The 15,169-nt window shown below is 55.2% G+C and overlaps 1 protein-coding gene across 1 annotated transcript; it reads right to left on the bottom strand.

Moving 5' to 3' along the window:
- Nucleotides 1–1,399: 1,399 nt before the first annotated feature.
- Nucleotides 1,400–14,814, bottom strand: LOC114615962 (serine/threonine-protein kinase MRCK gamma; the record flags this gene model as incomplete). Its single annotated transcript, XM_028761536.1, has 33 exons — nt 1,400–1,497; nt 1,616–1,739; nt 1,934–2,051; nt 2,154–2,274; nt 2,391–2,475; nt 2,568–2,665; nt 3,465–4,064; nt 4,161–4,223; nt 5,990–6,206; nt 6,910–6,991; nt 7,086–7,225; nt 7,307–7,440; nt 7,683–7,788; nt 8,045–8,104; nt 8,184–8,282; nt 8,372–8,424; nt 8,697–8,785; nt 8,862–9,010; nt 9,335–9,449; nt 9,526–9,632; nt 9,852–9,927; nt 10,015–10,136; nt 10,262–10,342; nt 10,568–10,747; nt 10,842–10,948; nt 11,148–11,228; nt 11,327–11,409; nt 12,418–12,497; nt 12,897–13,145; nt 13,244–13,444; nt 13,581–13,674; nt 14,157–14,305; nt 14,719–14,814. Coding segments are annotated over 33 exons (4,257 nt in total), but the record flags the coding sequence as incomplete, so codon positions are not given.
- Nucleotides 14,815–15,169: the final 355 nt, after the last annotated feature.

Consider the following 15,169-nt stretch of genomic DNA (forward strand, 5'->3'; position numbering starts at 1 on the left):
TCATAGGCCCATCATGGATCATAGGCCCATCATGGATCATAGGCCCACCATGGATCATAGGCTCACCACGGATCACAGGCTCACCATGGATCATGGACCCACAGCTGAACAAAAGACAAGCATGGAGGAAAAAAATAGCAGCAAACTGGGTGTAGAGCCACAGACTTGTGATTCCAGTATTCAGCAGGTGGAGGCAGAGACCCACATGTTCAAGGTTAGCCTGAGTTACATGAGACTCTTTTTAAAAGGGAGAAAAAGAAGGGAGGGAAGGGGAGGAAGAAAAAAGGAAGGAAGGAAGGCCATAGTACAGGAGCTAAAATGGCAGAGGAGGTGTCGGTGGCAGTGACACTTGATCATGCGGCCACAAACGCATTAAAGGTAACAGGGGGTGGGCAGCCTGGGCACTGAAGGTAACAGGGGTGGGCAGCCTGGGCACTGAAGGCAGGAAAAGCATTCAAAGAAGACGGAACCACAGGGGCAGGAGTTTGAGTATGTAAAAGGAAATGGTGGGTTGGGGTTCTGAGCGGCTTTGGTGTGACTCGACTGTGACAGTGGCTAGAGGGGGAGTAGGAGCCTTCCTAGCACCTGTCAGGTCTTCCCTTGACCCCAGACGAGATAGGCTGTTTCCATATGATTCCCTCCCTATCTTTAGTCTGGATCTCTATTAAGAATATAGCGCCGGGCGGTGGTGGCTCACGCCTTTAATCCCAGCACTTGGGAGGCAGAGGCAGGCGGATTTCTGAGTTCGAGGCCAGCCTGGTCTACAGAGTGAGTTCCAGGACAGCCAGGGCTACACAGAGAAACTCTGTCTCGAAAAACAAACAAAACAAAACAAAATTGCCACGCAGCCCTAAAAGCCTGACTTTGAGCTCCAGAACCCAAGTAAAAAGCCAGATGCAGCGGCCTGCGTCTATTATCTTGCACTCCCGTGGGGAGATGGGCTTCAGAGACAGGGAGAGGAGCTGGAAGGCTGTATGCCAACCAGCCTGGAGCACACAGAACAGAAATGAGACACTCCATCTTAGAGACAAGGTAGAAGGAAAGAACCAGCTCTTGGAAGAGTCCTCTGGCCTCCACAGGTGTGGGTGGCGCGCTGCCGGCGTGTGTACCCCGGGCACACACACTTGTTACAACAGCGCTCCCGCTACACAGCACGCCTCCCATGCATCTGGCACTGTGAGGTAGCATCACCTCACACACCTGTCACAGGAACACCTTCAGTCTGCAGGTAGGACAAGCTCAGGGGACATGAGTCTCCCTGACTGGAGCATATAGCTAGGGCTTGGAGAGACAAGAGTTGCAGATGAGTCCACCTGTCTCAGAGGTGACCATTTCCGGTCTCAATGCAGAGCTTACCCAGAAAGTGCCTAAACTTTGAGTAGGGGAAGGAAAGCCCTACCCATTGGCTCACCTGTACCAGGGATGCTGCAGGGCTCAGGGACCCCTGGGGGCAGGACACTGATTCACTGGACAGAGATGTCCAAGGTTTCCTCTTCACTACTAGCACGAGTAGGGAGACAGAAGGACAAAATGACCGGGTCAGATCTAAGGGCTTGGAAGGAGTGGTAAGGTGAAGGAGGCATGCAAGTACTGGAGGATGCAGGGCTGCCCTTACGGGGGTCTGTTTCTCCAGGGAGACTATCACTGCCCGTGGACACTGAGTGCCGAAATGCCTCTGAGAAGCTGTGGGGCCGCTGCGGTCCAGAGCTGCGGGCACCTCTGCTCTTCTGTTCCTGAGCCTGTCAGGGGACAGGGCAGAAGGGCTGGGACCAGGAAGCTCATGCCTTGGAAACTCAGCCTCTAGCAAGGAGTACTGAGGTCCGGGTGTCAGAGGGATAAGTCAGCTGCCTCAGCAGCCAAACAATCAACAGAAGAAGCCTGTGATTGGATCAACGACTACAGGGAGTTTTGTAATTGGCTCCAGAGGACTCACCCGGGTCCCATCCCTGGTGCTGGGCCTTCCCTCCGTAGGGCCCACGTGTACCAGGTGGTTGAAGTTGGTGGGCGGTGAGATGAACTTGGAGCGCACAAAAGGGTCCTTCAGCATCTCCCTGGAGGCAGAGGGGGTGTAAGGAACAGGACAGCAAACCCCGCCCCGCCCCCAGGAGTAGACAGTCCCGCCTAGCAGCCACAGCCACACCACAGGTGAGCACCTGCGCTGCTGCTGTCGCAGCTCGTCAGACACCCGGAAGAAGAAGCGGCGCTTGCTCTTGGTGCGGAACAGCTGGCGCCGGCTGTTGTCCGTGAGGTCAGGAATGTCAAACTCGTCCTTCTCTGTGGAAAATCAGGATGCGGGGGAGGTGCTCACATGTCCCAGCCGGCTGGTGCGCAAGCTCACACTTGTGCATAGGTGAACACACACAGATGTAGGCAGGCATACACTCCCTCACCTGCCAATGGATTCCTGAGGTAGGTCAGGCGGACCTTCTCGGTGCCATAGAGGAACAAGGAGCCCTCTGGATTCAGGGGTCTTACCTGAGGCAGAAAACACAGAGGTCAGGTCATCCCCCCAACCTCCACCCCCACCCCCACACTGCACCCGACCGGTGTTCTGGGTTGACCTTCACCTTCTTGAGTGGCACAGTCTGTACCCATTCTGCTCTCCTCACGTCAAACACATCAATGGAGTTTTCACTGAACACTGTTAGGTAGGGCGCTGTGTAACCTGTAGGTGGGAAACAGCCTGTACTGTGTAGCCCCGGGCAGCCCAGGTCCCTCTCTGAGCCTGTTTCCTCTGTCCCACAGGGAGGCCTGCCTCGCCCAGCTCCATAACAGATGAGATAATAGCCAGCCCTCACTACATGCCCACACAGTTGCAAATGCTTGGCATGTTTGTCTTCTCTTAACTCTCCGGCAGCTCCAGGTAGGAGCAGGTACTATAATCACCCTGATCTCGGACATTAGGTGAGGTAATGGAAATCTCAGAGCAAAGTAATGGTCACGGTTATACGGCTGGTGAGGGACAGGAGACATGGCCAGTGGCAGGCTGGGTTACACAGAACCCTGGGCGTCACCAGAGTTGAGCCTCTGCTCATAAAGCACACTGTCCCCTTCCTTCCTCCAGCCCATCATACCTCGACAAGTGACCACACCAACCCATGCCTCTCCTCCGCTCATTTGTTCATCCTCAACAAGCACAGCCCCCAGGGTGTGCCTGCCCAGGCTGGCTGGCTGAAGGAGCCAACCCTAGCCTGTTCTACAGGCCCCAGAACACAAATGCAGTCACAAAGTGGATGACGAGACCCAAAACAGAGGTCTGAACCAAGAGGTTGCAAAGCATGAGGACTCAGAGGGCAGTAGTGGGGGAGTGAGGGAATCAGAGGCAGCACTGGAGCTGCCACTCAAATTGGCCAGGTAGAGAAAGGAGTGAGGAAGGAGGCCCTAGGCAAGCTACTCAGGACACAGTATAGTCCCAGGACTCCCAGTGCCTGACCCCACCCTGCCAGGCCCTCTACCAGCCTTACCCCAGCCAGTGGGTGCCGCTGGCCACAGTAGCTCGTGGCTTCGTGACTTGCGGCCCGCGCCATCCACATAGACACCAGCAGTGGCGAAGAGCAACAGGAGCTCGCTGAGGCTGAGCTCCACGGCACCCAGCGCCTCGCCCAGGCCCCCACGGGACGCTGGCAGCTCCTCAGCCACCAGGCCAGTTCCCAGGGCTAAGGGTGCAGCCTCATTGAGCAGTGGGTAGAGAGCGAAGGTGCCTGCGGCACCCACACAGAGCCGATCACCCAGCAACCCCAGGCTCTGCACAGGAGCTGGTGCTTGCAGCTCTCGGATGCGGCGCTGCCAGGGCCCTGGTCCTGGGCCCAGCTGGTAACAGAGAACCTGGCGTTTGACTGCCACACAGAGCACTGGAGTCCGGGCCTGCAGGATGCGGCCGGCTACCAAAACCTGACAGCCTCGGGATTCAGGGATCTTGGCACCTGCCACCTCAGCGTTCTCCAGTTCAGCCAGGGCGAAGAGGCGCACACTGGGACCACGGCCACAGAGCACGACCAGCAGGCCAGCGGGAGAGCTCACAGTCATCCGCTGCACCCGGCGGAGGTCTCCCACCTGAAAGATGTCTGTGGTGTTGGCAGGAGAGAGGAGCATGTGGGTAAGAAAGAGCAACTGCCTGTGGTGCCCAGGCCCACACTCACCCAGGCCAAGCCCTCTGGTACCATTGGTGTGAAGATGGATCACAAACAACCCCTCCTCAGTGCCCAGGGCAAGACGCTCTTGGTCTGATAGAGGAAGAGAGGTCAGAGGTCAGAGACACCTGTTCTGTGACACCTGTCCTTACAGGTCTTCAGTTTCTCTTGAGGCAATAGGATTGGTGACCCACACACTGCTGACACACCACATCCTTAGGTTCTCCTTGCTCACAGTTTACACTGGCTCTAATGAGGAAGAGCTTGGTGACTGGGGCCAGGGTTGAAGGCCACTACCTTGAGCTGTGGGATTCTGGGTAAGCCTCCCTCTCTCCATATACAAACCTCTATGTCTTTGTCCTAACTGACCCAGGAGACCCACAGTCTCTGTTGTGACCCCTAACTGGAGCACCTGCAAGCTGGAGTTGGCTCAGGGCCTCAGGTGTAGGAGGAAGCCAGGGAGCTCTGCTTCCTGCCCCTTCCCTAGCTGTCAGTTATGGAGGGAGAGCCCTCACTGAGGCTCAGGCTCCAAACTCAGTGAACCCCAGACAGCTCTGCACCTACCTCCTTGCTCACACAGCTGCCAAGAAGACAGTCATCCTAGCCTCATTTGTCTTTCTGTGGAGAGAGTGTCTTACTCCATAATCCAGGCTGGCCTACAACCCACTATGTAGCTAGCCGGAGCTGGCATGAGTCTGAGGTAATCTTCCTGTTTGGTTGTTGGTATTGTTTGACTGAAGCAGGATCTTCTATATTATAAAGTTCAGGCTGTGCTTGACTTGCTACGTGGATGAGGCTGGCTTTGAACTCTCATCCTTCTGTAGCCCCCTCCCCAGTGCTGGATTTACAGGTGTGTGTGGCACGCTCCCAAGTCCAACTTGTTTGTGTATGTGTGTACAATTTTTTTCATAGAATTATTTGATGTGTCTGAGTGCTTTGCTCAGTGGTGCCAATAGAGCACAGAAGAATGTTCTAGTGGGTGCTGGGAATTGAGCCCAGGTCCTCTAGAGTAGTAGCCAGTGTTCTTAACCACTGGGGCTGCCCTCCAACCCAGTTTTTTGTTTGTTTGTTTGTTTGTTTGAAGCTACTTACTAGCTGAGGGTGACCTGCGCTCCTGATCCTTCTGCTTCTTCTTGTAAGTGCTGGGAAAACAGGCATGCACCAAGCCATGCCTGGGGGTTGAGGTTTTTGAGACAAGGTCTCCATATGCAGCTCACCTCAGGCTGTCTATATACTCTAAAGCCTTCTGCCTCAGCCTCCCAGGTCACCTCTTTTTCTCCCTAAAACCTCTGTTCCTTCCACTTATTTGAGAGTCTCTTAGAAAAAGGAAAGCCAACTGGGAGTGATGGTGCACACCTTTAGCCCCCGGTACTGTGGAGACAGAGGCAGACAAATCTCCAGGCCAGCCTGGTCTACATAGTGAGTTCCCCGATAGCCAGGACTATATAGAGAGATCCTGTCTCAAAAAAACAAAACAGTGCCGGCAGTGGTGGCCGCACGCCTTTAATCCCAGCACTTGGGAGGCAGAGGCAGGTGAATTTCTGAGTTCGAGGCCAGCCTGGTCTACAGACTGAGTTCCAGGACAGCCAGGGCTACACAGAGAAACCCTGTCTCGAAAAACCAAAAAAAAAAAAAAAAAAAAAAAAAACCAAAACAGCAACAAAAGAGAGAACCAGAGTCCTCAGAAGCCAGGCTGTCTGGCTCAGAGGCTATGTGCCTATCTATGCAAGGTGAAGATGGATCACAAACATCCTCAGGGCCACAGCTGGTGGCTAAGAGAATGGCTATTGCATTTGTGACTAGTCTAGGCCAGTGCCTCCCTACATGCACGCCCCTTAGCCCTTCAGCACACGACTTACCAATGACAGCAGCACAGAGCGTGTGAGGCAGCAGCGGCAGTCCATTGTCATAGGCCTCCTTGAGCGTGTACACTGGTCGGGGCCTCGGACGGGCATCCAGTAGCAGCCGCTGCAGCTCACCCAGCACCTGGAGCCAACGCTCCCGCTCTGCCTCATTCTCTGCCAGCAGCAGCACAGTACATGTGGTTGGTGGTACTGTCAGCTGGGAGGCTGTCACCTGTGGACAGGGAGTCAGGCTGGGGGTTACAGCCAAGAGCCAGCCAGCCATCTGTCCTCCTTTCTTCCTTCACCTACTGATGTTTGTGAGCACCGACTGCCAGCTAGCTGGCTGTAGTGCTCGGCAGGGAGTAAGCCACACAGGGTGTCAGACAAGCAATGGCAATCCCTGAGCCTAGTGATGGGCACTATAATGGGAAAGATAAGCACTGTAGGAATGCAGAATAGAGTCCCTAAAGCAGGCCAAGAGGACAAGGATAACTGCTTAGGGGGCAAGCCCACCATCCAGTGTTAGTGAATCTGGGGACAAGGGACTGGGCCTGGAGGGTGCTGGCAATTCTGTGCAGAGGGATGAGACTGAGGAGTTACACATGAATGCAAGGCTAGAAGGAACAAGGTACGGCCAGAGTAGTTAGGGACTCCAGGGTTGAGGGCTGAGAACATCTGCAGGCTCAAATGCTAGGTGGCCAGAGTATTGTTTGAGAGCCTCCTGAGGGTACTGGGAAGCCATCCAAGGGTTTTTAAACAAAGCAGGAAATAGCCAGATTGCTGTGTGGCAAGCTCATGGTGGCTATGGACAGATAGCATGTGGCAGTGAGGTGATTGACAGAGGGACAGAGTGGGGATACCACAGTAACCAAGACAGGGTCAGCACAGAGAGAGAGATGGCGGCTGGGTCCATCCTGCCCTGAGCGCTCGCTCACCCTGAAGATGCGTGGCAGGTCCTTGGATTGGGCGTGGATGACATCTGGGGCCAAGACAGGGGTGGCTGAGAACTGGGGGTCCCTGGGAGGTACAAAGGACACATGAGATACCGTACCACTCCAGAATGAACTCCTCACTACCCATGACTTGTCTTGGGTCACTGTCTGGGACCCACCTCAGATCCAAGGCCTGCAGGAGGACCCCGCTGGCCAGGCTGCCTCGAGGGTCAGGAGCATCAAACAGCAACAGGCGGGAGTCACTGAGCGCAGCATAAACCCGCTGCCAGCCCCGACGGACACCTGAAGGCCGCGGCACCTAGGGGGAAGACAGGCATGGAGGGCTGAGCAAGTCCTCGGCTCCCATGCCCATCCTCCTCAGCCCTCAGCCATAGCTCACCGACAGGAAGCCCTCATAGGCGGTTCCTGTGCCTGTTTCGGGGTGCACCCCCAGGGCTGTGCGGAGGAGTTCAGGGGGCACAGGGCAAGGTGGGGCTTGTGACGCACAAGTTGAGTGACAGAAGTAGCCACAGGCTGTGGAGAGATGGAGAGTTGGGGAGGGATGAAGCAGGCCAGGCCACCTGGGCCTTCCCAGACAGCTCCCTTGGGGCTACTGCCACCTGACCCGTCACCCACTGCCATCAAGTGAGAAAGGAATAACTAAGTAGGAGAATTTGATAAGAAATGTGGGTGCTGTCAGGTTGAGAACAGCCTGGGTGTGTCAGGGTCATGCCCTGGGCTAGTGTGAGGGGAGAACCTGGGGAGAAGGTTCTTACTGTCACAGCCCAGGCCCTGGCGGCCTAGGCCCAGCATCAGCGAGGTGCAGCGGAGACACTTGGTAGGGGATGGGAAACTCCGGGGACGCAGGGTGTGGGAGCCGGGCTGTGAATAAGTACACACTGTCAACACCCCCCCCAGCACCTCCCAGCATCCTGTACACCACCTCAAAGGGTCAGGTGGCCAAGAGGCTGAGCCAGTCCACAGTGTCAACTCTGAGAGCCTGGGAGGCCATGTCAGAAAACCAGCACCAGCACCACCCTAAACGTGGCCTGATAGGGTCCCGCTAGTGTCCTGGAGGGATTATGGGGAAGGGCTGAATGGCTCAGTATCCCACCATCCTGCCCCTCTGGCCACTGACCTTAGCAGGAGGACCTTCTGCAGGGGTAGTAGTGGCAGTAGGTACCCTGGGGAATACACTCTGCAGAAAATGAATGAGCGAGTGAGGAGGGAATGGGCGGAGAGCCCAGCCCCGACTGAGGACCCGTGCTGGTCCTCACCCCCATGCGCATACTGCGGCGGCCCTCTGGCCTCAGCTCTGCGTCTGCTCCAGACCTTGGGCCCTCTCCTGAATTGCCAGGGTCCTTGGCAGAATCCTTCTGGGGATGAAAAAAGATGGAAGCAAGTCAGGGCCACCATGCTTCTCACCAGGACTCCTCCTTAGCTAGTCCCTCTACCTGGATCTTACCTCTGTGTTCCGGAAGGACAGGAGAGGGATGAGGGAGGTAGAGGGCTTGGCATCTGTAGGCAGAGGGTAAAAGTAACTGAGGTTGTTGCCCTGGGACTCAGGGACCAGGGTGGGTGGGGGCTGGTTCCACCTCAGTAAGATACAGGAGTGTTCACAGGTGGGGTCTCGGGGAGTGTGGCACACAGCAGTGGTCAGTTAAGTGCTGAGTGACAGATAGGTCCTGTGTGGGAGGGACAGATTTCTCTCGTCTAGACACAGCTGCCATGGGAGTCACCTAGTATTCACGAGACTGCAGTTGGGGATTGGCTCCAGGGTAGACACTCACCCCCTGATCCTCGAGCTTGAAGTTCCTCCCGTAGCTCAGCCACCTCCTGCTGCAGGGCTTGGCTTTGCTTCTCAGCCTCCTGCAGGCAGCTGGGGGAAGAGGGCAATGGCTCACCAAAGGCCTCTGAATGAACTCCACTCCTGTAGTATCTACCCATGGCCTCACCGTTCAGCCTGGCGCTGAGCCTCCTGCACCTGTGTCAGCTGCTCCTGCAGACCCTGCTTGGCACGGATCTCAGCTTCCAGTGCTGACTGAAGCTCTAGCCGGGCTGAGGCCTCCATCTTCTGGAGCCTCCGAGCCTTCCACTGGTGGTCCTGGGAGCAACCAAGGATGCCCCTGTAAGATGGTCTCTGGGACTGACAGAGACTCCCTTGTCCTCCTGCTTTCCCACTAAGGCCTTGGCCTCACATACCACCTGGCCAGACTCAAAGACCCGACTTTCCTCACCCCTCAGCATAAACCTGGAGCTTTGGGGAATAACAAGATGGCTCAGAAGCAGAGGTATGCTGCCAAACCCAGCAACTTGAGTTCAATCCCTGGGGCCCCACATGGTAGAAAGAGAGAACTAACTTCCTGTAAGCTGTCTTCTGACCTCAACACATATATGCATATGGACGGCTCATGTGCACAGGGCTCACCAGAGGCCGGGTGGGGAGTGTTTGGGTGCCCACATTTCTTAAAGACTCCAGCTCCTCAGCCATCTTAGTAGCCAAGGCCTGCAGGTAGCCTCGAGAGACCTTCTCATCATTCACCCTGAATAGGAATGGGCTGTGTGTCATGGTCTGGGTCCTCAGCCATGCCCTGGCCCCACCAGGCACCATGTACCTACCAGCTGAGGATGTCAGCAATCTGAGCCTCCCAGTTGCTCTCTGTCTCCCGCCGTTCACCCTCCAAACGCTGCTTGCTCTGTAGCTCCAGCTCCAGCTCCTCTGCCAGCTGAGGCCGCAGAGGTCGGTGGGCTCAGTTCCCAGTGGTTCTCGAAGCCCTGGACATCTACCCGTTGCCCACCCCCTGCTGCTCTCCCCACAGATCACCTACCATCCCGAACCCTGTAGAAACCCGCATGCTACAGTGTGTCCAGCAGCTGGGACCCTGGAGCTCTGCCCCGACCCTGCTGGCACTCAGCCTGTCCCCTGGTCTGTCTACCCTTCTCACCCTTTCCTGCTCCCGGCTCAGCCGCTGGTTTTCCTCCTGCAGTCGGCACAGAACCTCCTCTTTCCCAACACTGAGCCTGGGGAGGAGAAGGCCGAGGAGATGGAGTTGACTCCCAGCCCAGCGCTGCCCTGTCCCCTCCTGGCTGCCCTGACCATGCACTCACCCTTGGCTGCAGGCATGCTCCAGCTGCTCCCTCAGAGCCGCCACTTCCTTTCTCAGCTGGGCCTCTTGAGATTGACCCTCAGGAGATCCTACGCCGTTGGTCTCAGGGGCTGCATGGATGGTCTTGACAGTTTGGAGAGGGGGCAAGGCAGGAGTCAGAGAAGCCTGGGACAAGGGTCTGCTCCTAGGACTCTAAGGGGGAAGTCTAAGTGAGAGTGTCTGCTGCCAAAGGAGAAAAGCTTACACACCTTGGCCTGTGAAGACTCTTGTTTACAGTGTCCCTGGAGCCATGTCACCTCCTGACTCAGGGCGGTCACCTGGCCTTCAAGCTGTAATGGGGCACAGCGACAAGGTAATGACAACCCTGGTCATGTAGAACTCTTCGTGTCACTCTGACAGACTCACAGACACACTCAGCAACAAACACAGGTAGCCCCCGGTACCCATCTCACCACCAGGCCCTGGCCAAGGTAACCAGCCACACGGGGTGTAAAGACACAGGCTCCCAATACTTTGAACTATTTGCTGCTCCCCCTGTCCCTACCATCACCGACCTCTCTCCGGACAACCCAGGCTTCCTCCAGCTGGGAGCTCAGGGCCTGGATCTGGCTGGCTGCGGCTGCCTCTCTCTCCTGGGCTTCCCACAGCCTCTGCAGGAATTCTTCCTGCCGGTTCTGGGCTTGGCACAGTTCAGCATCCCGCACTCGCAATGCAGCCTGAGCTTCAGTCAGCTCCTGAGGACCAAGGTAAGAAGGACAAAGCCAAGTCAGGGCACTGACCTCAGGGACACAGAACTCTAGGCCACACACTCACTCATCTAGTGCTCACCTGCTGGAGGCGGTCCTTCTCCTGCTGTAGTTGGACGTCTGGGGCTGGGCTTCTAGCATGGAGGCCATCAGTCTGTGAGAGGGAGGCCTTGCTGTCCCTCAGTGTCTCTGTCAGAAACAGTCATTGAGACTCGCACACAGAACAACTCCACCTCAGCCAGGCATTCTGTGTTCAGGATCTCAGAGAACTTTCTGCACAGCCAGGGAGAGGGTCTACTTCCCCACAATCACACAGCACACACAGAGCCAGAGGCAGGGCTGGGACCCAGGAAGGACCTAAGCTATTCTAGGAACAGGAAAGTGATACCTGCCAGTTTCTCCTGAAGAACCTGTACTTCTCTCTGCAGCTGCAGCAGCTCCTGGGGTTGTAATGGGCCATGCAGGGCCTCTGGCAGGAGAAAGGCCTCTGAGTGAGTAGCCAGGCCTTCAGCAATCTACCCCTCACCCTGGCCTGACAGTCTCAGCATGGCCCAGCTGCCCCTGTACCTTGACACTTCTGGCTGAGCTCCACACAGTGGAGCTTCCACTCTGGGGTAGCCATTAGCTCAGAGCTCTTCTCATCAATGGGGCTGAGAGGGGACAAAGGAACACAGTTGGCAGAAAACCATCCTCAAGGACCATCTGTCCATTCATCTAAGAAACACCCTGGAACATTGCTCCAGACCCGGGCCCTGGGCTCTATGCTGAGAATAGAACCATTAGATCACACTCTGCCTGTACACATGACATTGGACAGCAATGGGTAATCTGAACTGCAGTTTTCTAACAGGAAAATGGAGGTAAAAACAAGGCTTTGCCTAGCAGTGGTGGCATACACATTTAATCCCAGCACTCCAGAAGCAAAGGCAGGTGAATCTCTAAATTCAAGGTCACAGATCAAGTTCTAGTATAGCCAGAACTACACAGAGAAGTCCTGTCTCAAAAATCCAACCAACCAACCAACCAAACCCACCAAGGCTCATGCAGAGGTTCACCAGGGGCCAGTGAGCTGTATCAGCTGGTTAAGGGTGCCTATTGGCAAGCCTGAGCACCTGATTCCATCCCTGGGACCCACAAGGTAGAAGGAGAGAACTGACTTCTGAAAGTTGTTCTCTGCCCTCTACAAGTGCACTGTGGTGAATCACGTCCATATGCACAGAGGCATATTAAGAAAATAAATAAATTAATGTAAAGAAAGAAATCAACCAAGTTAACAAGGTGAGATGAGCCTGCTGCTCCACATCCAATAGTCATTGGTCCTCAGGATGCCGTGAGAGCATGCGTTTCACCTGTGGCTCTCTTGGGTCTCAGGACAACCCAAGTTGAGAAATGAATGCTCTCACCCACTTTACAGAGGACAATGAGGCCGGACAGGACAGGCTCTCCATAGCCTCTGTTGTGAATCTACTGCATGTAACAGTCTGTCACACAGTATAGCCACATGTCCCAGGGGCATAGCCATCCATGACTTTGGTTGACCCTGAGGACAGAGAACTGAGGAGTGACCATCAAATGCTGAAGCCATTTTGTCCCTTCCCACAGGGCTGTAATGGGCCACACATTCCTACCTTTCCAGCAGGTATTAGGACCAGACTCACCTGCCTGAGGTATAAGTGAAGCCTACAAATGGCAGGTGGTGGCCTGAGAAGGCCCCGTGGGAGGATGGTGGCAGCGTCTCCTACAGAAGTGGAAAGGAGAGTCAGAGCCACAGACCAAGCGAGAACCAGAAGAGGCCCATGAACTGGGCATTTACTGGGGTGTATAACTGGGGAATAACACAGCCCCTATCAAAAGGGACAACAACTCCCATGAGCCTTTGAATTCAAGGTCTCCCAGAGGCTGCAGGGAATTTCCTTCTAGATGTGAACTTTGGTTAATAGGATAACAGCTAAGGTCAAAGGGCTTTCACTTGGTACAATTCACCACACAGGTGAGCCAGCCACGGTAAGCCATAACTCTCATGAGCCTCAGAGGTCCAGAGGCCTCAACCTTTCAACTGCTCTAGAGAACATCTGGGGTAGGTTTCCTTAGCTTAGAGGGTCAAGCCAAGCCTCTTACAGAGACATCTGTCACTCACTGGACGGTTGAGGGCGTCATCATCCACATCGAAGTTGGAGGTATCCATCGGCCCTCGAAGCTCAGGGATGTAGGGAGCTGTGCTGGTCGCCAGTCTCTCCCAGTCAACCCCTTCAAAGAAAGGGTGCTTCCGGAAGTCGTCCAGTCCACCACGGCCCAGCCGCTCCTCCTGACGGCACAGCAGCTGTCGGATCAGGTCCTGGGCACTACTAGGCACATCGGGTACATCAGAGGGGAACTGGAGGTGATCCTGTGGGTAAAGCAGGGTGCAGGTCAGGCTGAAAGCCCAATCGGTCTGAAGTTATCTGCAGTCACACAATGTAGAGGTCCCAGGCCACACAGTCAGACCTCGTGGTTCATGATCTTGCCGTAGGTTTCTACCAGAGATTCTGCATAAAAGGGTGTTTCTCCAAAGAGCAGCTCATAGGCACAGACTCCCAGTGACCACCAGTCACACTGTGGGCCGTAGTGGCCCTTGCCTTCCTCCATGGCCTGTAGGATCTCAGGAGAGATGTAGTCCGGGGTTCCAACTGCGACTGATGAATCCACCTGTGTCAGGGGTGTTGGTGCCATGAGGCCACGGAACTGGAGCCACCACCCTACTCTCCAGGTACCCCCTACCTGGAACCTGATGTCCGTGCCCTTGACCTGTATCCTCAGTTCCAATCCCAGGTGGGCTTCTTACCATGCCATTGTTGTTGAGACGCAGGCAGGAGCCAAAGTCTGCCAGGCGGATGTGGCCATTCATGTCCAGCAGGATGTTGTCAGGCTTGACATCCCTGAAGGGAGGTGAGGAATGAAGGCTTTGATATGTGTGTGTGTGTTCGTACATGAGCCTGTGTGCATGCCTGTACATGCTCCTGTCCTGTGTACATGCTCATACATGTTCCTGTCCTATGTTCATGCTCACACAATCTCCTGTGTGTACATGCTCACACATGTTCCTGTGTATTCATGCTCACACATGTTCCTCCGTGTGTGTACATGCTCATACATGTTTCTGTGTGTGTGCATGTGGGAGTTAGTGAAAGCAACTGTTGATTCTAGGGGCTGCAAAGTACACTACGGGGGATGAAGCAGTCAGATGTCCCCTAAATGGGTAACACACCACTCCTCTGCCACCATGAGTTGGGTGGGTTTGAGCCAGGGGCTTACCTGCTCTGAGCTCTGACTTCCCCAACTGTAAGATAGGTACACCGGCAAGCCCTACCAGAAGGCTTTAGGGAGGAAGATCGGGAAGTGACAGAGCTTGGGGCCCCACCTGTGGACATAGCCCAGCTGGTGGAGTGAGTGGATGGCCAGAACCATCTCAGCCAGATAGAATTGGGCCAGCTCAGGTGGGAGGCGGTCCTCAAAGCGGCTCAGCAGTGTGAGGAGGTCCCCGCCAGCGTAGTAGTCCATCACCAGGTACTGGAGGGCAGCGTGTAAAGCCAAGAGTCAGACTCAGAATGAGGACACCTGTTGACCTCACATTGGTTCTTGGGGGGCTCTGAGAAGGCAGGGCTGAGCAGTGGCCCTGAGGACTCAAGAGTGGCTAGCTCTTTTTTTTTTTTCTTTTTTTCTGGGAGAGAGAGGGTCTTACAATGTAGCTCTGGCTGTCCTGGAAATCATTATGTAGAACAGGCTATCCTTGAACTGAACTCACAGAGATAGACTGCCTCTTCCTCCCCAGTGCTGGGATTAAAAGGTATGTCCCACCACGCCCAAGAGGTGGCCAGCTCTTAAGCAGAGCTAAGGAAGGAGGGTGTAGGGCCAGGATACGGTGGACAAGTGGCCTTTTCCTTTATCCCTGGCAAGGCTCCTCCCAACCCAAAGTGCCTCACCAGGTACTCCTCATCTTGGAAGGCGTAGTGCAGAGCAGTCACCCAGCGGCTGTCTCCCTTCACTAGGACATCTCGCTCCTCCCGGAAACAGGCCGTCTGAAGCAAGTTTGGAGAGCAGGGGTATGATGGGACCAGATCACAGGAACTCCCCCTTTACCAGCTCAGGGAACAGAGAACTCAAGAGCCCAGAGGCTCTGATCAAAGGGACAGCTCTGCTCAACCCCAGGTGAGGCTAGCCTTGGATGAACCTGAGCCCAGGCTTCCTGGTAGTGGGCCTCAGTATTTTCATAAAAAGAATGGGGACAATCCCTTCATCTTAAGTAAAGTTTACTGTGAAGTGTAGGAGACGGGTGACTATTCAGAGTGGCACCTATGCCTCCCCCTTCTTCTGGTAGCATGCACATCTCCCCTGCCCATCTGCAGCATGCACACCTCCCCTGCCCATCTGCAG

Source organism: Grammomys surdaster, unplaced genomic scaffold (assembly GCF_004785775.1).
Source record: "Grammomys surdaster isolate TR1022 unplaced genomic scaffold, NIH_TR_1.0 209709, whole genome shotgun sequence".
Classification (NCBI taxonomy): Eukaryota; Metazoa; Chordata; class Mammalia; order Rodentia; family Muridae; genus Grammomys; species Grammomys surdaster.